The sequence below is a fragment of the Pholis gunnellus genome, assembly GCF_910591455.1.
Source record: "Pholis gunnellus genome assembly, chromosome: 23".
Taxonomy (NCBI): domain Eukaryota; kingdom Metazoa; phylum Chordata; class Actinopteri; order Perciformes; family Pholidae; genus Pholis; species Pholis gunnellus.
The window spans coordinates 6,356,224-6,379,324 of NC_136550.1; the positions used below are offsets into that span (position 1 = coordinate 6,356,224).

At 43.6% G+C, this 23,101-nt stretch overlaps 3 protein-coding genes across 4 annotated transcripts; 1 reads left to right on the top strand and 2 right to left on the bottom strand.

Moving 5' to 3' along the window:
- Window positions 1-452: 452 nt before the first annotated feature.
- On the bottom strand, window positions 453-9,785 carry LOC306714555 (active breakpoint cluster region-related protein; the record flags this gene model as incomplete). The annotated part of the gene is made up of 22 exons (XM_079184599.1): window positions 453-605; window positions 1,199-1,340; window positions 1,491-1,596; window positions 1,984-2,118; window positions 2,721-2,860; window positions 3,101-3,264; window positions 3,345-3,446; window positions 3,803-3,900; window positions 4,036-4,110; window positions 4,321-4,416; window positions 4,599-4,674; window positions 4,777-4,896; window positions 4,988-5,144; window positions 5,233-5,354; window positions 5,448-5,585; window positions 5,802-5,854; window positions 5,930-5,984; window positions 6,075-6,182; window positions 6,873-7,091; window positions 8,578-8,682; window positions 9,383-9,495; window positions 9,734-9,785. 22 exons carry the CDS (start codon window positions 9,783-9,785, stop codon window positions 504-506), a joined length of 2,478 nt encoding a protein of 825 aa, XP_079040725.1. The 3' UTR covers window positions 453-503.
- A 3,138-nt stretch (window positions 9,786-12,923) lies between these two features.
- ponzr1 (plac8 onzin related protein 1) lies at window positions 12,924-17,245 on the bottom strand. Its single transcript, XM_079184438.1, has 4 exons — window positions 17,112-17,245; window positions 15,255-15,368; window positions 14,793-14,938; window positions 12,924-13,451 (listed from the first exon to the last, which is right to left on the bottom strand). Exons 2-4 carry the CDS (start codon window positions 15,364-15,366, stop codon window positions 13,314-13,316), a joined length of 396 nt encoding a protein of 131 aa, XP_079040564.1. The 5' UTR covers window positions 15,367-15,368; window positions 17,112-17,245; the 3' UTR covers window positions 12,924-13,313.
- Window positions 17,246-19,552: 2,307 nt separating this feature from the next.
- On the top strand, window positions 19,553-22,788 carry LOC306714310 (odorant receptor 131-2; the record flags this gene model as incomplete). 2 transcript variants are annotated; one of them, XR_013767619.1, is made up of 3 exons in its annotated part: window positions 19,553-20,496; window positions 21,653-22,538; window positions 22,637-22,788. XR_013767619.1 is itself a non-coding variant. In XM_079184300.1 (2 exons), the coding sequence occupies 2 exons, from the start codon at window positions 19,553-19,555 to the stop codon at window positions 21,753-21,755; spliced, it is 1,047 nt and encodes a 348-aa protein (XP_079040426.1). In that variant the 3' UTR covers window positions 21,756-22,788. The 2 variants fall into 2 exon arrangements, 1 of the variants encoding a protein (XP_079040426.1); XM_079184300.1 differs by having other exon boundaries at window positions 21,653-22,788.
- Between the last annotated feature and the right edge of the window lie 313 nt (window positions 22,789-23,101).

The following is a 23,101-nucleotide window of genomic DNA, read 5'->3' on the forward strand; positions in this document are numbered from 1 at the left end:
ATTCTGTCTAGTGAGGGAGTAAAACATTATTTTTCTAAGATAATTGTCTCAGTACATAAATACTGCCTCCTGGCTACACATATTAGTCAGTACAGCCTATCGATCACGTGTACTTGTGTCCAGATTTCAGTTTTATTCACTTCAAATCAGCTTTTATTGTGAATAATAAAGCATTAAATGTACATTGTGGGACTTTCAACCTCAACTTTTCAGCTGAAACGGACAAGAAGTCAATAAATAGTCAATCAATATTATTGCATCATGTCTGTGATAAATAATGTCGCATGTGTGTGGAATTAAATGAGTTTGTTATACCTGACAACTAATGCTACTGCACTAAACCAAAATAGCTTATATTGAAAAATGTCATCTTACAAAAGAGGACAAAAATCACAGTATTTTTGTATCAATAAATAGTTTTATTGTCTTATAGTTGTACCGCAGGTCTTTTTCTTTACGCGCAGTATTTGAAATCCCTGCCAGCCGTGACACTGATGGTGGTCTCACACGTGGGTGGTCTCATCTTCAGCGTCTGTGTCATGTGGCAGAGACGTCTGGGCTTCAGGGAGGTTGTTGCACTGCAGGTAGCAGAAAACCACTTGGACCTGAAACACACACGGAGGAGTCTGTAACGTATCATTTCATGTTTTCATTATAATATACTGTACATTATTGGAAGAGTTTCTACCTTTCTATTTATTTAACCTTTTCTGTCTTTTATTTATTTCATTTTTTATGTTAATTTAATTTACAGGCTGTAAAATGTAAATAACGGATCTCGTTTGTCTAATCAAGCTGGTTTAGCAACCTGAAGGAGTTTATATTTAAAGACTAATTGTTAGATATTGTTAGAATAAACTAACTAGTAATTGTTTACATTGTATATATCTAATTTAGAATCATTTTTGATCAACAAAAGAGGATTCTGTATTTCCTTACAATATTGTGCAAAAGGCTTAAATGTACTCGTGTAAAATAAACATCATGACTGAAAAAAAATTAGATAAAACAACTCAGAATCTTTTTTATAAATTAAAAAAATATTCTACGACAAAACATGAAAATAAATTCATCCTCACAAATGCAACTGTTTAGAAAGCAAAGAGCTTTTCTTGGCAGAAAATGTGTTGAAACGTTGCAACGCCGAACATCAATCATCCTCTCTATTGAGCGGTACTTTTTGCTGCTTCATCCCCACCTGCACCACCACCTCCTGGGAGATATCCATGGTGGGACCGCCGTGCCCGAGTCCAACCACAGGGTGACGTAAGAGGCTCGGACCGAACACTGTAGCCAGGTTCATCAGAGACATCCTGTTGACGTCTTGCTTCTTTGAGACTCTGAAATGATATATGAAGAAATGTAATAAGAACTCAGTAGAAGCAGCATAACATACTGTGAAAAGTATGTAATGTGATGGAAGTAAATCTATCTCTCTTATCAGTTTCCTGACAGTGAAGTTGTGTGCTGTCGTGTAATTGACGACGGACCGTTGGAGGTGGTGCAGCAGGTACAGGAAGGTGTGGCGGTTGGGCTCAGCGCAGGACTGCAGCAGGGACAACATGGACACCAGCCGAAAGTCTATGTCCTGGATTTCTACAGGGGAGAGAAACACACACGGACATGTGAAGTTCAGCTCACGTGGTTGAATGAAAGGCCATTTCAAGAGCAAGCGGGGCGAAGAGTTATTTTATCAATGACATTTAGAGCCCAGTTTCTACTGTACATTGCAGGTCAAAGAAACAGGAAAATGTGAAGTTTAACTTTATAGGGAGACCTGTTTTGAGGGATTATGGCAGATGTCAGTTTAAATTCATTGACAAAGAGATTTGTGTAATCGGTTAAAAAACAAAGCGTCCTGTATATTGTAATGAACTATCCGTCTATGAATGACAGCAATTGGCCTCTGAACATAATTAAATACTAATTTAAACACCCATTTAATCCCTCCAGGTTCCAATGGAGGACATATTTCTGTCTTACCCAGTGTCTTGGCCAGGCTCTGAAACATCTTAGTGGGTAGAAGAGGCTCAGGCAGCTCTCTGAAGAACAGTTTGAGAACACCAGAGACAGCGTTCACTTCCGCACTCCTCAGCCTGGTTACTGCTTCACGCAGATCTGAGCGGGGCAGAACCACGACGGCTGTGATCAATATTACTGTATCGGCTTTTTGGCAATTATATCTCAACAACTGTTGGATGGACCATGACGTTCGGTTCAGACATTCATGGTCCCCAGAGGATGAATCCTCATGACTTTATTTTTTCCTGTAGAGCCACACTGAGGCTAACATTTCTGATGTTGAGTCGATTAAGATAACTCGACAAGCATTGCATGTATTTCACTAAAATGAGGTTAAAGCATTCATGGTCCCCAGAGGATGAATTGCGAAGATGAAACTCTGATACTTCATCTGGCGCCATCAACATTTCTATTTGCTCAATACTTCGGTTTATGACAAAATACCTTCAAACTATTTACATTCCTATCAGCCTCAGTTGAACTTTGTGTTTAGAGCCAATTAAATATTATCTTGTTGACATGCTACGCTCTGCTAGCATGGCTATAGACTCTCAGGAAGCTGAGGCCTTCTTTGTTTGAGCACGGTGACCCAGTGTCAAGTTTACAAAAACAAGTCTAAACCTCGGATAAACAAAACTAGAGGAATTGCGACATGACAGCGCACGCCAGCAGAAAGCCTGCAGTGTTTTTTCTCTTACTGCTGTTGAACGCATTCTTGAGCGTGCCGATGTCGTTGGTGGTTCCCGACACCCTGTAGATGCCCACCTCGTCCATGCCTCTCCTCTCCACCTCCTCCACACAGCAGCGCACCACATGTGGGACGAGCACTCCCTCGTGTCTGACAGAGAATTGAAAGTATTCCAAAAAGTCATTTCAGATTCCACTCTTGCCACACTTCTGCTTCTCGTTAGCCCACGTATACCCACACGACAAACCGCCTCACTTCTCAAAAGTAGCTGCACAAAACAAGAGGGAAATACAACTCTAGACTAGACTAGACTGGACTGGACTACAGTTTCAGTTTCAAGCCTTTTCAACAGCCCCATGAGGCCAGACAGGGTCGTCAGCAGGGACTTACTGAGACAACGCTTCAATGGGGACACAGAAGACAGGTCTTTGTTGCGCTGTAGCGCTGGGCGGTTCAAGCGGGTGGGGACAGTACTTCAGGGAGAGAGTCACCTCCACCTGGCCAAGGTGCAGAGTCCGTCTCCTCCATCGCTTATTCAGGGCTTTGGAGTCCAACTGATGGACAAACACAAAATATTAGAAAACAGACATGACAGCAGGTGGTTAGAAATCTGAAGCTCAGTCCGTCTTCATACCTTTACAGACGCTTTGCCCAGGACAGCATCGTCCTGTCCGTCTGACTGGCTCACACAGAGCACCCTCAGGTCCTGCGCCCCGTCCACCTGGAAACACAGCTCCTGTTTGACAGAAGGACCGCGGCGTTAACACCGACGACGACAGCAGTGTCCTGAAGCTGCAACAGGAGCATTCATGTCTTATTTAAAGTCTTTTGATCCTGGCTACCAGTTGGATTTAGTGTAGACTTTACTGCCACTGATCATGTTTAAAGCGTGGCATGGTCCGGTCACACTGCCGACTTTTAAATCCTCCTGAAGCCTCACATCACGTCGGATGCTGTCTAGACATGAAGAAGTCGTATAACCAGCCGGGACTCCGGCTGGCGAATCATCTGCCTTTCATATCAGTTTAGCTCTCTTTTATTTCACGTTTGGGGCCAACTTGCATTCAATTATTTAGTAAATGGATAACAAACCTGGTCCCAATGTGGGTTGAGGCTGTGGACTGATGAGTGTGTCTTAGCTTGTTTGTCGTAAAACTCGTAGCCATCCACTTCCACACACACATACAGAGCTGAAAGAAAAAGAATATCAACCTTTATCTTCTTCAGTTTGAGGTTAATTTCTATTTCTATGATTGTGATTTCTTTTTTTTAACTAATTAGTTATTTAATGTAGCTAAAAAGGATGAATCAAATATGAAACATACAGGCTGGTTGCTGCAGGCCGCAGGCAGAGTGGATGGCCACACTCAGAGTCCCGCACAAAGACTTCTCGTCCTCTGCTGGTGAGAGACAAAGACATCCTGAGGCTCACTGGGTTTAATTGTCCTGAACAAAAAGTTGAAACTGAGCAAGATGAGAAGGACGTAGACAGTTTTGCAGGCCGGCATTAAAAAGATCAAAAGCCCACAGAGTCGGTGTATATTTCAGATACAGGATGTGATGCTGTGGTGAGGGAAAAGAGGCGGTTGATGGAGAGGTGGTGGTTGTACCAGCCTGTGTGCTGTGGAGTGGTGGCTGCTGGGTCATTCTCAGTTTCACACATGCGCTGGTGAGGGTCAGCAGGTCTGGAGGGACAGTTTCTATGTCTGATAAACACAGAAAATAGAGGCAACAATCAGCTTACAGAGCCACAGTGGCTAATGGAAAGAGGAAGAAAAAACACTCGTCTTGTCATCTTGTCATGTTAGTAATGATAGTTCTTCTTTCTTTTTGACAATTTACAGACAAAAACATTTTGTGAAAACATTCACAGACGCTGTGAACTTACTGTCTTTGGTGAGCTTGTCAATGACTTCTCTCCATTCTTCAAGCTCACAGAGGGAGGAGAGGAGCAGAGTGTGACTCTGCAGTAAGGTGAAGCAGATGGTTTTAATTTTAGTCGTTTATCAGTGTTCAAAACTGCAACTTTATTGGCAATGACAGGCTGTGTATATGTATGTGTGTACCTTGCCACTGGGGCTGTGCAGCTCCAGTGTGTAAACAGGGGAGAGTGTGAGCAGCGTCAGCTCCATTTGCTCCAATTTCTTCCTGCCACGAGTCGCAAAAGCCAAGCCCCTGGACCTGTTCTTTACACAAACACATATTTATATTTCACTTGTCTGTAAAAAAAAAAAAAAAACACCACATTAAAAACTCTCTGTGTATTTGCAAACATACTGCTTGTTGCCGTAGCTGCTGGCAGAGGAGGTGCATCTTGGTTCTTATGGTGTGTAAGCGAAGGTGTGCGTCCAGCGAACGTTCCTGGTCTGCAACCCAGCGGAGTTTGAGACCAGCGAGGGGCAGATACCAGCAGAACCGGTACTGTTCCTGCTTCCTGGAAGAACACATGCAGCGTTTTTTTACTGCTGGCCCAGTAGACCCCATTTCCCATAAGCCCCGCTGCTTTCTCTTGCTGCGCTCACCCTCTGGTTGCATGTTTGTTTCTCGTGCACAGCAGGAGGTCGGTGTAGAGGAAGAGGTGACGTAGGCTGCGTTCCCCCTCGCTCACATCCACCACAAAGCCGTCACGCATCAGCTTGCGCCTCTGAGTGACGCACAAACGCAACACGTTCTAGGGTGTAACGCACAGGCAAGTATTTGTATGTACATCTCGGCTAGATATTGTTGTAAGCCTCACCATGCCGTGACTGAGCATGACCTCTCGTTTGCATTGTGAACTCTCATTGACACCAGACAGGAAGCTGCGCGACAATCTCAGAGCTTCCTGTAAGACGGTGTAATCCCCGTGCTCCTCTGGCGTCGTCTTCAGGAGGTCCTACGAGATCACAGAGAGGTGGCGGAGTCAGAAAATGCCAAGTGAGGGGGGAAAAGTAGCAGGAGATCCAACTCCTTGCCAAGTCCTGGGACTGTGCTCCAATTACGGTCCATGATAAATAATTTAGTCATCAAATTGTTGATGCAAATGCAAAAAGAAAGATGAGAGAATAACAGTAGAAGCCATAGAGGTTCAAGAAGGGATTCATTATCTCACGTGCAGCACTAGTGTGGTCTTGGTTACTCTGTCCAAAGGCTTGTATAGCAGAGCTGCAGAAACAAAGACAACAATCAGACGCTGTCAGACAACAAGTTACCAAAAAAAAAACAATTTAGAGTATTTACCTTCAAATGTGTATTTGGTCCGAGTTTTGTTCGAGCCGTTGCTGGACATCATGCTCTGGAGAGATAAAGTGAGACTGGTTGGGATCACCTTGTACACAGCTTGTTACAGTTGGTGTTCCCTCTGGATGTGAAGAGTTTGTGGTACCTGAGCCAGGGTTCGGAAGCGAGGGTCTGAGTGGGTGCACTTGCGAACAACTTCGACAGCTTCCTTATAGTTTCCAATGAAACCACCGTACAGCCCAAACTGGTTCACCTGTGACGGCAGAATAACACGATGATATGAGTGGAGGGGAGGTAGGGAGGGAGGGAGGGGGAGGCAGGATCCAAATTTGGTGATTACCAAAATGAATTTCAATGTGACTCATTATCTTAATTTTTAAATGTGTATTTCTTTCCTAAACAAGATGTCTGCCATGCAACAATTTCAACATCTTTTTAAAAAAACGAAATATTAATGTTAGGGTTAGTCCCCACCATACATTTTGGGGGGTTTTCTTGTGTAGCAAAAAGGGAATAAAACTTGCATTTTATTGTGCAATCTTGCGTTGCAGAATGATAATAAATGAACCCTGAACCTGTTCACAAAACTGTAAATACGCACAAATAAACAAGGGGAAAAGTGTCAAATGAAACTACGCCAAGAGCCAAAATACATTTTCAAGAGGTTTTAAATATGTTAAGTAACTTGTTCATTTGACAAAGCAGAAGCAGAAGTTATCTTCTTTCTTTGCTTTGAGTTGCCGCGTCGTATCCTTTATTTTTGTTGTTGTAGCGTAGTTTTACACACACATCCACACACACACACCCGTCATCTGCTTCATCTACCGGACTACCGCTGGACAACAAACATGAATTCATGTACTTTAGGGAAACCTAGAAATATGGCTTAATGGACTTAGTGAATGGACTCCTTTTCTATGTCTAGACCTGCTAGAGAACTTACCATTTTCAGGAACAGGTCTCCCACCACCAGATTAAAGCCTGTGTAGTTCATCTCTCCGTCCTCTCCAGGACCGGGCTCAGTCAGCCGGGCCTTCAGGCCAGAATAGAAGCTTTGGTGCATGTCTCTGATCTCAGGCACCTGGTAGAAGGCGGTCTGGACCTGTCGACTGGACAGAACGGGCTGGGAGGTCCCGGCTGAGGCGCGCAGAGCCTTCATGGGCTACAGCGAAATAGAAGATTCAATGAATTGAGCTGTACATGCAGAGAGGTTAAAGGCCAATTCATGTAGGTGAGAACAAGCTGAGTGTGAAGAAGATAAGAGAAATAGGTAGAGGGAAAAGAAGAATGTGTGAACAAACTGAATCAATCAACGGGACAGTTCACGCTCAAAGCTTCAATTTCACGTGTTTCAGCAGCCTGTAAACTCTCAAACCTCTGCTGAATAACAACAAGCATACAAACAAACGGTACTGACAAAACATCATTTCTCACACGTTTTTTTAACACATAGTGTTAAATGAGTCAGAGTTTAAGAATGCAGAAACTGGGGGTTGCTGTTGTTGTTCATAGCAGAGAAAAAAGAAAGCACACTCGTTATTGCACCACCACGTCCAGCCTTGAATCTTTTTCTACTCTTTACAACGCTAATAAATTAAATACATTTCAGCAATGCTTTGCTCTTATTAACAATCAACTGAAAAGCTAATAGCAGTAGTTTACGCGTATTCACTCTCTTGCCGAAGTTAAATGAGACGATTGATACGTCTCTCATACCTGTACAGTTAATATGACGCTACAGCTAGCTGTCACTTAGCTTAGCTTAGCATAAAGACTTGAAAGTGTGCTTAAAATTTAGGGAAACAGCTAGCCTGGTACGTAACAACAACAAACGTAACACAATCTGCACCTCTAAAGCTCACTAATGAACATATAGCTAAAGCTAGCATTAACTGTATTAATTGGCCCTAACCAGTCGCCATGCGTGACTCCAGGAAGTTACAGGTCCCAGCCAAGAAATAGTCTGGCACATTATCCACCTTAAAACATATTAAACAAACAAGTTATAACATGTTCATTTGTGAGCTTTAGAGGTGCGTGTATTTGGATAGCTTTGGACAGAGACAGGCTAGCTGTTTCCCACTGTGTCCAGTCTTTAAGCTAGGCTAAGCTAACCGGCTGCTAGCTGTAGCTTCCATGAGAGTGGTTTCAATCTTCTCAAAAATGGGGGACCAATGGGGAATCAAAAGGGGAACCTCATCTATGATGGAGAACCATCCATTTGTGGTTTAACAATGACGCTGAAGGACAAAGACATTGGATGTTCTGCTTATAATCTTGTGTGACACGCTAACCATATGCACGTGACTGCTGCTCATACTTAGATACAGTAAACACATCCAACACAAAGGGCCGACCTCCTTTACATTCACGTCAAGTAGAAAACTTTTCTTTGTCTTCGGAGAGCAAGTTGGACTCGAAATAAGGGTCACGTGCTTATTGTACTTCAGGAAACATGATTTTAGAAAAGGTTTCATTTTTAGGTGGTGACAACTGAGCAGCAAAGAGGAAGTTTAACCGTAAAATTAATTATTTCATCAGGGTTTTTCCCTTTTTTTGCAACATAGAATAGCCCAGAGAATAACACGAGTTGAGGTTTTAATGCTAAAATAAGGAAACTTAGTTTCATTTCTATGTGTGCCTGTTACCATCAGCAGAGCCTCCAGCTCTCTGAGATAAACCTCCTCAGTCTCCAGGATGCCTTTCAGGACCACGAGCCTCCTCTCCAACATTTCCTTCGGGCTGCATAACGTCTGAAATCACAGACATTCAACCCTTACACCAAAGTCAGTCTCAAAATCGGGGTCCAGACAATTCATTCGGTCGACGTTAAGGATAAAAATTTAAAAGATGAAGATGACTTTGAGTCGGATAAACACTGACGACACGTCATCACACTCAGAATGTATTTTTCTGTGAATTACTTTTTGGCAAACAAAAGGGTTTTGCTCATGCATAGACCATAAAACACATAAAACATTAACTATCTTTATTTGATGCAATAATAAAACGTCTGTCTTTGTGCCACCTTCATCAAATGTGGGTTACTTCTTCACCACTTTTCAACATAAATGGGGTCAGAAAGAACAAGGAAGTAAAGTCAATGCCAACAGAACACAACGGTTACATTTTTTTATTCGCTTTTGTTTCCTGTCTTGTTTTGAAAATCATTTTCTGATAGAATGAAGGTCCGAAATAAGCTGGACATTGGAGAGTCTATGACTCCATGTATTGTTTTTTTTGTACTATGTGGAATTCTTTAAAATTCACTCAAATGTAAGTCGATAGATAGCCAATAGATGAGAGAACTTATGCAAAATATGAGGGATAACTCGAGGACCTGCTAGTAGCTTTCTTCTTCTCTACATATAGTATCCCTCTCTGTTTTACTGGTATGCCTATCATGAAAATAAAAACATTACACATCTGTAAAGTGAAGGAAAGCAAACTCACGGGGGTGTCTGGGAAGTCTAAGCTCTCGGGGTGGAGAGGAGAGAGCAAACAGGACACTGCTTCCTCCTGGAACACATCCTCCTCCAGAGCTTCAGTCTCCGCTTCCACTACAACTGACACACAAACACACACACAACACGGAGCATGTAGTAGTAGTAGTATGTGCTCCAGTATCTGCTTGCACCCCTAAAACATTAATGTTCCTAAATGTACAAAAAGATAGCAGATGTTTGACTGAGTTGGTTTAGAGAATATCTTTTTTCCTAGTTTTTTCCTAAAGTAGAGAATATATAATGCTTTGTTGATGAACCTTTTTCTACACATGACCAACAAAACGTCACCTTCCCTCACCTGGTACTTGCTGTGACTCCAGATAACGCAAAGCCTCCTGGTAGACGTCCATCGGGGGCTCGGATGTCCTCCTCAAACACAATGCACGCTGATCTCTGGAGACGCAGCCTGAGAACACGCTCCGAAAACTTCCTCTTTCTATAACGCGTGCACAAAAAGGGGAAAATACAAGCTTCCGTTATGTCCGGTAGACGCCGATGAGAAGTGGCACCTGCTGCTATGATCCAGTGCCACAGTTGCACTTGACTTCCTGTAAATGAGGCGATTTCATCATACTGGCCGCAGAGTGTTTACTATCAAATCTTCACAACTGCATATTCCTTCATCAGTTTCTGAAATTATGACTTTAACTAGTTGCTATATTACTGTACCACATTTAAATTCTGACCACACCCTGCAGGGCATAGTTTTTAAGTCTTAAAAAATGTAAATATATCTAGTAATACACATGTAAAGCACATCAAAACACAATATAGTTTAAGAGTAGAGTAACAATCAGTCTCAGTAATCAAATTGAATAGGATTTACTGCATGTTAACAGCTAATGTAATTCACATAAAGTAAATATAAAAAGTACACAGCACAGCACACAACCTATGGATATCTAATTAATAGTACTTGTTGAACCTGTAACCCCAAAATCATCCAATCATTTAAACCGTGTCTGTATATTCCTGTCCATTAAACATGACTGATCAATGTTTTTACAGTGCAGCGCTGCCCTCTGCAGTAAAACAGATGTTAACACGGCTTCGTTTGTGTTTCGCTCATGTTGTTTTAGTCTAATTAGTCGTTGTTGACACGTTTGACCATTTTCCTCTTTTTATTTATAATTCTCACTGGACTCACGTGACATAGCCACCACAGCCCTGAGGCACTCATTAGTTTCCTGTTGGGGCGTTTAGACGGTGCCACTGCTGGCTGTGGTTTGTGGTGCCGTGAAGTCACATCTCTTGCTGACACTCACTTTAAGGGCAACATATGTTGTTTAGCCATGACCAATACGACACATTTAACTCCATAAAGTTGAGATCTATTCACATTTTTGAAGATGTGTTACAAATGAATAATGAGCATTTTGTCAATTATAAATAAAAATATGTGCACTGGAGCATCATAACACATTGGTTACTTCGATTTTGCTTATGTCTGGTGTTTATTTAAAGATGTATCAGTTAATTTGGGAGTGCTAGTGTAACATAGTTGAACACGTTCAGATTAAGGTTACACTAGCAAGCTCCAGGCTTGTGTTTGGAGCTTTGGCTGTAGTTTGCGTGGATGACGGATGGTGCTATAAACCTTCAGTGATATATATCAAGCACTTGGGGGCAGTAGAAACAAACCTTTTAAAGTAGACGTGTTGGTGGCAAATAAGTCTTCCTCATTCACATCCAGCATTTGAGGAGCAACAATAACGATCATGAGGAGTGTGGTTTGTGTCCACATTATGGAGTTAAGTTGTGTATGTGAATCCAATTCAATTACAAAACGTTTGCCTTTATGTTTCCTTTCCGTGTGTGTTAAGGGATTTTGGATTTCTTTTGTCATTTATGCCAAGGCAGAATATCTAAGAGGACATTCTTTTTTAGGTCATGAAACCAAACAGATTGTTGATTACCGGGTTATTGTAATTTAACAGAATCATAACCGGTTTCTTTTTTTTAGAGAAGAATCCGACAAGACGTCTTGGACCAAGATTACATGAATCTGAGATGAACAGGCAACAGGAAAGGCTTTTGCCTTTGTGTGTTTTTAGTCCCGTTGATTACATAGTTGACCCAAGACAAACTCGACTCCCCTTTGAGTGGGAGAGTCCACAGAGAGAGAGAAGAATGTTCCCCTTTCCCCTCATTTCCTCCCCTCAGTTCCAGCTGCAACTCCTTAATGTTTCAAACGGGAAAGCTATATCAGGGATGAATATTAAATAAACGTCACAATGAATGTGTACTAAATGTAAGTGCAACAAATCCATTACAAATGGAATGTAAAAATAGTCATAAATCAAGATTATTCGTTAGAATTGTAAATTTCCACTGATTTGTTATTGTCACATTGCACTCAGCAATGAAGGAAATGCACACAAACTGTCTGAAGACTATTGAACTTCGGCCGCGGCGTACGAAAGGAATAATTGCATTGCACACGTTGAGCTTGTATTGTCCACGTGTCCAGATTTAGCCTTTTATTCGATATGTTTTTGTTAATATTCAACCTGGTTCTTTGCATTTGGATCAATATTATCAGCATCCTGATCTTAAATGACTTAAAGGTGCTCAATAGACAGAGGCTGGTAGACTTATATATATAACAATGCAAATAGTAGTTTCTGCCTCGTTAATGCTCTGAGTTTCACTCCTGTCCATCCTGGGTTTAAGGACCCATTAAGGTCTCCTCCTCTTTTTCTCCCCCTTAAAGGGTTTTTTGGGGGAGTTTTTCCTGTACCGATGTAGAGTCCCTGGACAGAGGATGTCGTGCGTGTACAGATTGTAAAGCCCTCTGAGGCAAATTTGTGATTTTGGGCTCTACAAAATAAATTGAATTTCATATTTAGCACCTTTAATGATAATATACAACCAAGGAACTAAGCTAAAGAGCTAACGGTATGGACTTGGTTGTGATTTTACAACAATTTTGAGATTGATGAATCACTACAATGGTTGGTGATATTGGGGAACATGGTTACTATCTGAGAAACTCCTGTTTATCCACAACAGTTAGTTTCAACTTGGGTTCCTCTTTGTCATTTCTCTCTTTGTTGCATGTCACCCTTTGAAATATGACCTGCTATCATAAAAACTTGCATATCAAAGCGCTGAGTCAGCCTCTTACTATTCAAACTGATTGATGGCACACATTTGTGTTTCCTTAGTGTTTCAAACATACAAACTAAATCAGGGATGATCCCATAAACATCAATCAATGTGTGTCCGTTTCACAGCAACCCCATCCATTAGTTTCACTCTCAAACATTAGTCACGATTTCGTGCGGACATGTTGCACAAGTAGAAGCAGTGATGGAGTGCAGGTTAGTCTCTTTGTTATCTGTCGTGTGGTGTCAAACCGACACGAGGCTCAATAACCGCTTTTATGAACTTTCACAAGGTGAGAAAAGAAAGAGAGAAGTGAGAAACAGCAAAACGTTTGTGATCAAGACTGAAAAAAAAGAATTCAACTGCAGCGTTTTAGCGGGTTGACAGAACAATGTGATTTTAATATGTTGCAAGATGGAGCTTGTTAACTGAAACAGCTATTATTTTATTGGCCATTATTGGGTCTCAAAGGTCAGACAAGAACCTGAGCTGATATCATTCAGTATCAAAACATGCAATGTGTTAACACTCAAAACTTCACAGTGAATCTCAGGCTTTGAACATAGACGTTAAGTCTACAAAAACAATCTATTACAAATGGCACATCATTGTTATAAAACGTGTGTTTATGATGCTCAGTGCTAACTGCTAAAGGTTGGTGTACATGTGATGCTGCTGTGCTATACAGCTTTGTGTAGGCATACGAACATTAAGAATACTAACTAGTAGGCTACAAGGCAAACATGTCTGACGGCCTCCACGGTCGAGTCCTATCCACTGATGACCTGCGTGGTGACCACTGAGCTGTGAGTGCCCTGGTTGCCCCTGATCTTCAACTCACGGTTCATCTGGCACCACACACACGGGTAACACCAGTAAAACTTACAGCAGTCGTCACAGCACGAGCCCTGAGGAGGGAGACGAGGGAGACGAGAGAGAGAGGGGGGGGTAGAGAGAGGGAGAGAGAGGGGGGGAACAGAGAGAGGGGTGGAGGAGAGAGAGGGGGGGGGGGGAGAGGGAGAGAGAGGGGGGGAGAGAGAGAGAGGGGGGAGAGAGGGGGGAGAGAGAGGTAAAGAGAGGGAGAGAGGGGGGAGAGAGAGGTAAAGAGAGGGAGAGAGGGGGGAGAGAGAGGGAGAGAGGGGGGTAGAGAGAGGGAGAGAGAGGGGGGGGGAACAGAGAGAGGGGTGGAGGAGAGAGAGAGAGGGGGGGGGGGAGAGAGAGGGAGAGAGAGGGGGGGAGAGAGAGAGGGGGGAGAGAGGGAGAGAGAGGGGGGGGGAGAGGGGGGAGAGAGAGGGAGAGAGAGGGGGAGAGAGAGAGGTAAAGAGAGGGAGAGAGGGGGGAGAGAGAGGGAGAGAGAGGGCGAGAGGGGGGGAGAGAGAGAGTCAGAGAGAGAGGGGGGAGAGAGAAGGGATAAATCAAAATGTTAGTGAAATGAACGACATAGAGTCACAAGACAATGATGTTACTTATTTACAAAGTATTTAAAAAGCACACTGATAATATTGCATCTATTTTCTGACACCTAAATGAACTTGGCTGCAGCTGAGTTGAGTAGTATTATTAATTCATATCTTATACCACTGGAGGCGGTGGAAACTAATTGTTCCAGCAGTCAAACTGGTGGATTTTAGGTCTTTTTTAAACCGTTTTTTGCACGAGGCATCTCACGTTACCGCCGTCTTGGACAGGGGGACAATGAACGGCGGGGTATCCGGTTGGTTGCAATCTAGATGCCACCAAATCCTCCATACTGTCCCTGGAATCATGTCTCTACAATGTCATGTTCAAAATGACACGAATGGGCCTAAAAGTTGGAAACAACTGCTGTGTGGTTGTAAGCAAATATGCCCATTGACTAGTATTTAGAGAGAAGAAATTGAGGAAGTGTGGCATCTCACCGCACATAAAAGGCAGAACCACCTCAACTACTGCTTTTCTTACAGGATGTCAGGAACTTACTCACTTTCAGTTTCACTGTGACTCGAGACATTAAACTACCCCACTCTTTACCTTTATGTTTCTGAGAATAAAACTCATTAATTACTACATGGAGTGATTTATAGAGGAAAGACGAAACCTGAATTATTTAAATGTTCTCGCTCACATCTAGGGGTATCAGTGGTGGCTAGAGTTCAACTGACCCTTCGCTAAGCCCCGCCTCTTTTTCCTCCAGCCATAGCCGACACTTTAAGCGTGCACCCACTCCCCGAAATGTAAACCCCCCCCCCCCCTCCGTCAGCCGGCCTTACAGGGATGTTGTGGCGCTCTCTGATGGAGGAGCGGAGTATGCAGGACACCACACAGCAGCAGTCCAGGAGCGGCATGCAGCAGCACCAGCCGAAATCACCGGCCGTCTGACACTGCATGCAGGGGAAGCACCACAGACCGCAGCAACCTTTAGGGCAGAAGAGGAGAGGGAAAAACTGAATATATGAATTCTGACTTTATGTGCTGAATATTGTGGCTAATATTGAACATCTAACACTCCGTGAAAACTCACTGCAACTCCATCTTCTGATGAACATTGTGTGAAATAATCAAAAGCTCCCGAACAGCTACTAAATGGAGCTCGTGGTGAGATTGTTTTCTTAACAGATGCCGCCCTGCCACTAATGTTCTTGATGGAACATTTAAACCACAGGCTTACGACCGCATCCTGTTGAGCTAAATGTTCAAGATTGGTGAGCAACAGTGTTGTGGGGCTGACTTACAGGTGCCCATGTCGCTGCAGCAATCGCACAGGCCAGTGCTCCATGTGCCGGGGCTTTGAGCAGTGGTCATCACTGTCACCACCTGGGTCGGCTGCTGGTGGACGACGGCCATGCCTGGAGGATACAAAACAGAGATGGAGAAACTGGGAGGGGGCACAGGGGACTTGTCCGTACACACTGGAATCGCTGGTATTCTTATGCTTCGTTAAGACAGGTGCATGCTGGGAAAGGTGACCGCACCTCTGCACTCATTCCCCTATGACCATGTTTTTTTATAATCTTGCAATCATATTCCTTTGGGTTACAATTAGTTCATGTATCTTCACAGTCGCACATGCACAAAGCTATGAATGGTCATATCATGCAAGTTCACGCAGAGGCCTGCAGCAGTGTCGCCCAACGCTGCGTCCCAAAGGAACAAGACGTCCTTTGTGCACGCGCTGCCGGAGGAACTATGGAACACATACGAATGTGTAGTTGAGGTCAGGGGTTTAGCGGAGTCATTAGAATACAGATGGTTGAATGGTACACAGCCTGGGACTGAGCAAAGCTTAATCCAATCAACGCACATGCACCAAGAATTGTCAATGAAAAGATGTAGGCCGTTAAAACGTCTCCATGTTGAGTTTTATAGCAGAAGAGCGACTACTAGGTCCACATCCAGTCTCTCTTGTGTCCTGTCTGTGTTCGCTACTGAGTTTATTTTAATGAGAATCCTGTGGTTTACAGTTGTGGGATATTTAGCTTGCAGGACACGCCTTCTTGTATGGTTACTTTATTATTAGCAATATTATTTCTGAATATTACGTAGTTCAGGTGTCCTTGTACCTTAAAATGTTGTACATTAAGTCAACAAAAACTATAAATGATATGTAATACCACACACTCAATGCAGTTAAGATGGTCACCTGTTTGTGCATGTGCTTTATGTTTGCACAATTGAAATACTTTATAGTAAACGTGAATGTATGTCACAACTAGCTAAAAACCAGGTGTGTAGCATTAACCTAATTAGCTTAGCTGTCATTTGTGGTTAATGTTAGCTCTGTCAGGTGCAGCACTAGCTTCAAGTTAAATTCAGCTACATTTTTAATCTAATTAATTTTCTGAATCATAACGTCAATCCACTTTCTTTCATTCTGTCACATATAAATCACACATTCATCATGAGTTTCAGAAAGATTCAAGCTAGCTAGCTAACAGTGGAGCTAAATTCAGAAATTCAAGCTAGCTGCTGACATGTGCTGACTCTTTAGGGTCAATTTTAAGTTTTCATTTCTGACGTTACTACCCTATTATGCTGCTCGGTTTTTAATATCTTACAAACAAAAACTGTGGAGCTCTGTATAACTGTTAATGCATATTTGGTTAAATTAATTAGGATCAAGCTAATATATTCACTTGCCACTTAGCTATCTAGCTTTACCGTTGCATTCCTTGAAGTTGTAATAAATCAGGGTGCATCATTCAAAAGTACAGATGCAGGAAATGATAGTTACCCATTGCTCTATTGAAACTGCAATGTAGCAAATATAGCAGTCAAGTAAAATACAGTGTTTGATATAAATGTTTTTATTCAAATACGATTTTTATTTTTATTATTTTTTATTTTTTTATTTTTGAAGGAATGGAAAGTTATGGTTAATGTGGTCAAGCTGTGAGCTAGAACAAGAGTTATGACAGACTCACAGCATCTCCCTTCTAACGTTAATTAAAAGTGCTTTATCGGTTTTTGTCCCTGCAACTAGCAAGTGTATTACACCTCGTATTACATTGTTATAAGCTCCCTACAGCCTCAGCATCAGTCAAAGACTAATTCTTCTTCCATTTACGCTGAAATAAAAGACTTTTTCTTACCTTTTTATCTGGTTTCCGTGAGCTGTGTAAAGAAGAAAGAGAAGGTTTGGTCCATTCAGCACCGAGCTGTAAGTGAGTGAGTGGGTTTCTGTTTCTATTTCTCGGTAAACCCGTCCTCCTCTAATCCCACCCACACGTGGAGCGTAAATGATGGCGCAAAGTACAAAAAAAAGAAAAAAAAAGAGACAAGTGATAACAAATCTCTGTTGAACCAACACGCAGGAGTTTGCATCTGACACGATGCAAGGGCATGAAGATGCAAACTAACCATTTGCATGAGGAACAAAAACGAAGCAGACCTCTCATAACTGTATAAAGCGTATTGTTAAAAGTTAAAGTGCACAAAAGTCCATTTAGTGCAAGATTGAGACATATAAGATGTACCTGTGCTTACAAATGATGAAAGATAATAAAACAATTTAATTTAGTAGATGCAATTTAGGTTGTTACAAACTACTCCCTGTGTAAAATTATATGGGCATTAAATAGCAAAGAGGAGGATTTCATCCTAAATCCTCCTCTTTGGCTGCTATACTATGAGCAGGATTAATATTGTCATACTGGATCAAAGAATAAAATATGGGAGAGGCAGTGGTGTGTGTGTGTGTGTGTGTGTGTGTGTGTGTGTGTGTGTGTGTGTGTGTGTGTGTGTGTGTGTGTGTGTGTGTGTGTGTGTGTGTTATATAAATATTACAAGAGGAAACACATCCTGCATCTGAAAGTCCCTCGTCTGGCTATAATATTTCCATTTTCGTTATTTTTGCATACCCTTTTTAAATGATAAATGACATAAACAAATATGAAGTTGAGGGCACGTGAGCGCAGCCTGTTGACGCCACTTGCAGGTCTGTGGATTGTAGAGAGACAAACCCAATATGGGACTGAAGCTGGAGGACTCACCACGCCATGCTAGCGACCCTGTGAGGCTGCAGAGATTATTACACAGGACAGGTGAAAAATATAGCTTGGCCTGACAGTGGCGCCAGTTCAGGCTCAGGTGTCCAAAGGGGTCTGGCAGGGATGGCCCCAGGGCCCGGCTCCTGTCACAGGCCCATGGACACCCAGAGAAAATCCCTGATTAAAGTGTCAGTGTGCACACACACACTTAACGGATGTCTCCCTCTGCTGCCGGCTTTGATGCAGCTGTTGGAGCAGGACAAGTGACAGCATTACAATTCGTATTGTGAGAAGGAGTCCTGACACCATAATTAATCTGAGAAATTTGATATAACCTGAGCATGTTCTCTTGATTCTCAATAAAAAAAACTCAGGCAGCTTCGTCGGGCTAAGGAGGAGGCCTACAGAAGTGGGGACAGGATTCTGTACAACCAGGCCAGAAACACATTGACGAGGGAGATCGGGGTAGCAAAGAGAAGCTACACTGACAAGCTGGAAAAAAAGGTTTTCAGTCAATGACCCCTCGTCAGTGTGGAGAGGCCTGCAAGTACTCACTACAGGAGACCACCCCCCCCCCCCACTGAGGACAATCAGCAACTGGCTGACGACCTGAATTTGTTTTACTGCAGGTTTGATAAGCCTACCCTCACACCCCCCACCTGCCCGATCATCATCAAACAACCATCTACACCCCCTGCCTCCTCCTCACCTCTCCCAACCGACCCCCCACCGGCACTGAGGATCTGTGAAGAGGATGTGGGGTCGGCTCTTTCGCAGATGGAAGATCAGGAAGGCTCCGGGCCCAGACGGTGTGTCCTCACCTCCTGCCTGAAAGTCTGTGCTGACCAGCTGGGCCCCCCATCTTCACGGAGATCGCCCTGACGTCTGTGGTCATGAAATCCTTTGAGAGACTGGTGTTGACCCATCTGAAGGACATCACAGGACCCCTGCTGGACCCCCTGCAGTATACCGTGCAAACAGGTCGGTGGATGACGCAGTCAACATGGGACTGCATCACATGCTGCAACACCTCGACTGCCAAGGGACATATGCAAGGGTTCTGGCCTTGTTTTTATATTTCTCTTGTTTATTGTATACATTTCATGTGTGTGTGTGTACGATGAGAGTAATGTGTAACCGGAGTCGAATTCCATGTACGCGCACGCATACATGGCCAATAAAGCTGATTTTGATTCTGATTGTGATCAATTCTGCATGCAATCCAGGCCTCTGATTGGCCAGCTGTTCCTGCTCACACCAGAAGGTGGCAGCATAGTACAACACATAACAGCTGTCTGTTATCCTGTCACTGCTCTGTAGGTAGAAGGTGAAGTGAAGTGTACAAATTAAGAGGGAGAGGGAGAGAGAGAGAGAGAGAGAGAGAGAGAGAGAGACGTTGATCCTATTGAGTCAGTCTTCAGTAAGACAGCAGTGAGAGAGGATCATGCGGCGGACAATCTCTTTATCCCATCAACTCCATTGTCAACTATCATCTTCATCATCATCATCATCCTATAGAGCCAACCGAGCCCAGTTCAGGAATAATGTCAGCAAACAACACCACTGGGTCAACACAGGTGGCCGACTACACCTGCGTGCGCTTTTACGTGTCCACCGTGTCCTTCTCGGTGCTGCTCTTCTTCAACCTCGTCATCAACTGGACCATAGTGCGCGTGGAGCGGCTCCGGAGTCACGCCCGCTTCGTGCTGGTGTTCCACCTGCTGGTGTCCGCCCTGGTTCACCTGGGGATGAGCAGCGTCTTCTACTACCAGATCCACCTGGACGCGCGGCCGGTCCGCTCCGCGTGCCTCGCCATGATCACCGTTTTGATCAGCAGCGCCTCCAACATCATGCTGACGCTCACGGCGATGGCTTTGGACCGCTACTGCGCGGTGTGCCACCCGATGCGCTACACCTCCGCCTGCGCCTCGGGCCGCTGGCCCTGGCCCTGGCTGCTGGGCGCGCTCACCTGGCTCGTGGCTTTGGTGATCCCCCTGAGTCTGCTCCTGCAGCCGGACTCCCGGGCCTATAACGGGGCGTGCGGCCGGGATCAGCTGAGGAAAGGCCAGCTGCAGAAGATGCTGTTCATCGGTCTGTGCACGCTGCTCATCCTGTACAGCTACGTGCGGATACTGGTGGAGGGGCGGCGGTTGGGGGTGGTGAACCGGCGCAACCGGGCCGGGTGCAGGACGATCGCGCTGCACGGGAGCCAGCTGGCGGTTTGCATCCTCCCCAACTTTGTGAGCTACGTGCTGACGGTGTTGATCAACCAGAAGCTCATCCAGCGGGAGACCAAAGAGCTGTCGGCCGTGGTTAACTTTGCTTTCTTCAGCTTGGCGCAGTGCGTTGCGCCGGTTGTTTACGGTTTGCGTAAAGAGGAACTTCTGGAGCAGTTGAGTCACAGGTTCCCCTGCTGTTCCCGTTACTTGAAGAGTTTCCTCGGCTGGACTGTGCGCGCCAGTTGGCCACACACCCAACACATAACACGGTACGTCCCAGCCTCCATTAGAATGAGTCTTTACTTAAAACCAGGGTACCTTTTTCTCTTTTGGCACCCTTTAATGGGAGCAACTTTTGGGTTGCCAGGCTGTGTAAAACCGCACTTGCTGGTGAGTCACTAATATATCAATTGGTGGCATTTTTAACAACTTGGCAATCCAAATTGAGCATTCAGTTTTAGAATGATGAATAAAACACTAGTTAATGTATCAACCATTAATAACAACGTGTCAGAAAACGGTATCAAAGTGGGATGAATGTCTGAGCACGTGCTCCTTTACAGATTCATGGGGAAGTTTGTATATAGGGAAAAACATACCAGTGGAAGAAAAATCCATCAACTTAAATTTCCACTCTTGAAGTTGACACTGTCACATGAAGTGATATGAAATGACTGAACACAGAAGGGGAAATACCTAAATTCCAAAACGAATAGTTTTTTTTCCCTCATGCACAATAAGCAATAACCCACAAAAAAATAGATGATAGCAGTGGTGTAGCTATCAGAGCAAAGCATCACTCTCCTCTTGTGCCCACTTTATTCAATTTGAATGTTTGATAAACCTGAATGTCGGTTATCCAGAACACACACCCACACACAGTCATTTATAGACCGTTTTTGGGGGAAATGTGCTCAGGGCCACCTGTAACTGTAGCCTCCTATTTAATGTACAGACGCAAGAGTGTTACCAAACAAAGTCAATACACACAGATTATCTCCTAAAATACCTGCTGCTTTAGATGTGTGATTCATCTCTGCTGTAGGCCGATTATTGTTTATCTTAACTAAAACACTAAACATTGAAATACATTATCAAAATCCAAGTCCAGACACTTAAGAAAGTGTGAATTCAACAGCAAAAAAAGAAGTAAAATCTCTTTGAAGAAGGTGATAAATGACAAGATAAGGTCACTCGATTGAAAGAAATTATGAAAGTAAGTGATTTGCACATGTTCAATATCACTATGACTACTGCTACTATGACCAATTAATGGCATTTGTTGCATGATTCAAGGATGAATTCATAGTAAAAATATTTCCCTTGTAAGTGTTGTACATTTCCCCACAACACCACAGAAAGGGGGCACATGAGCTCATTATAGGGCTAATTCAGGTTCTTTTTTTACTCTTTTTTTCCCCTCAGGGAGCGAACACTGACAGCACAGACGATCATCTCCCTACAGGTGTCACAAGACCCAGAGGACGAGGAAACGAGGCCTATGTCGGGTCAGGAGTTCCTCACATGACTGAGACTCACGTCAAGGAGGTACAGACTTTGCCTGATGGGAAAAAAGTAGTTCCAGGATCCTTGGGCTGCCACATCAGGAACATTTGGATAAGTGGCTCAGCTCGGGAAAGGAAACTACAAGGTTATCGTTGGACACGATAATCCTGTGTGAGGTTTCTTCCGCACCAGAGAAGGCTAAGATCTGATCTTGCATCGTTGTCACGCCACCACAAGACCTCAGCACGTTGCTCTATTTGTGGCTTGTTATCAGTGGAGCACTCATGCTGATTCACATCGGAGTGGAAAATCAGTGTGTCGGTGGTCAACAGCAGAAGTCAGTATGGGTTTTCACAAGAAGTGGGCAGTTTTCTTTTGGTACATTTTCCTGGCTGGTCCACGGATTTAAGCATCAGGTCCTCAGGTCTCTGACCTCAAGGCCACAAACGAACCCTCCACCGGGATAGAGGATATACTTCCACATATCTTCTCTGGGGAAATGTTTCCACGTGTTCTTAACCTTGTGGATATAAAAAAAAAAGAAGGGAGTTTAATAAGGGCCACTTGAATATTTCCAGCAGCACCCTTAAAACCCAGAGAGAGGAGGTCACACTTCGCTTTCTCTACTTCGCTGAGAATTAGATGAGAAGGTCGACGGCACTCTCTAAGATCTTTATGGGGACGGACGGACAACGACGTAGTTGGTTTCGAGTATCAATAAGAGCGAAATCAAGATGATTGACACCCAAAAAGAAATGGATCTATCTCACGGATGATGACATTGTGAGCACATGAACGCACAGCAGTCATCTAGTTAGTTCATTTCAACAGAAACAAAAACATTTATTTACCATTAAAGGCATTTTTCACGTTTTAACATGCATGTGATTAAGTCATAAAAAGAACAGTGATGCCCAATGGAGAGATGAGAGATGCCCAAAAAATGCCCAATGTTTGGCAAATTATTTGGTGGTAATTCAATATTTTCAGAGGTAAACAAATGACACATTTCTCTCCTCCACCTGATACATCAGCTGCTCTAAATAATAAATGAAAAATATGAACATCAATATCATGGCCCGGCTCCGGTATTTATTGGATCAAAAACCAAACTAAGCTTATAGCCTAAAGGGAAAAGTCACCATCTTTTTTTTTCGTGGGTGTCCAATCAGTGTCGGTGGTAAATGTAGTGGATTGAAGTGCGCTGTTGAACGGTTGCTGCTGAGCACGACAGTTTGGTTTTAGTCAGACGGAGCAACACATTCTGGGGAAATTCTCAACGCTTTGAACTGCAGCGCGTGAGAGGCGCCAGCACCGCCCTCACCATATCTCAGTCTCGCACACAGCAGCAACACTTATCAAGTCAAA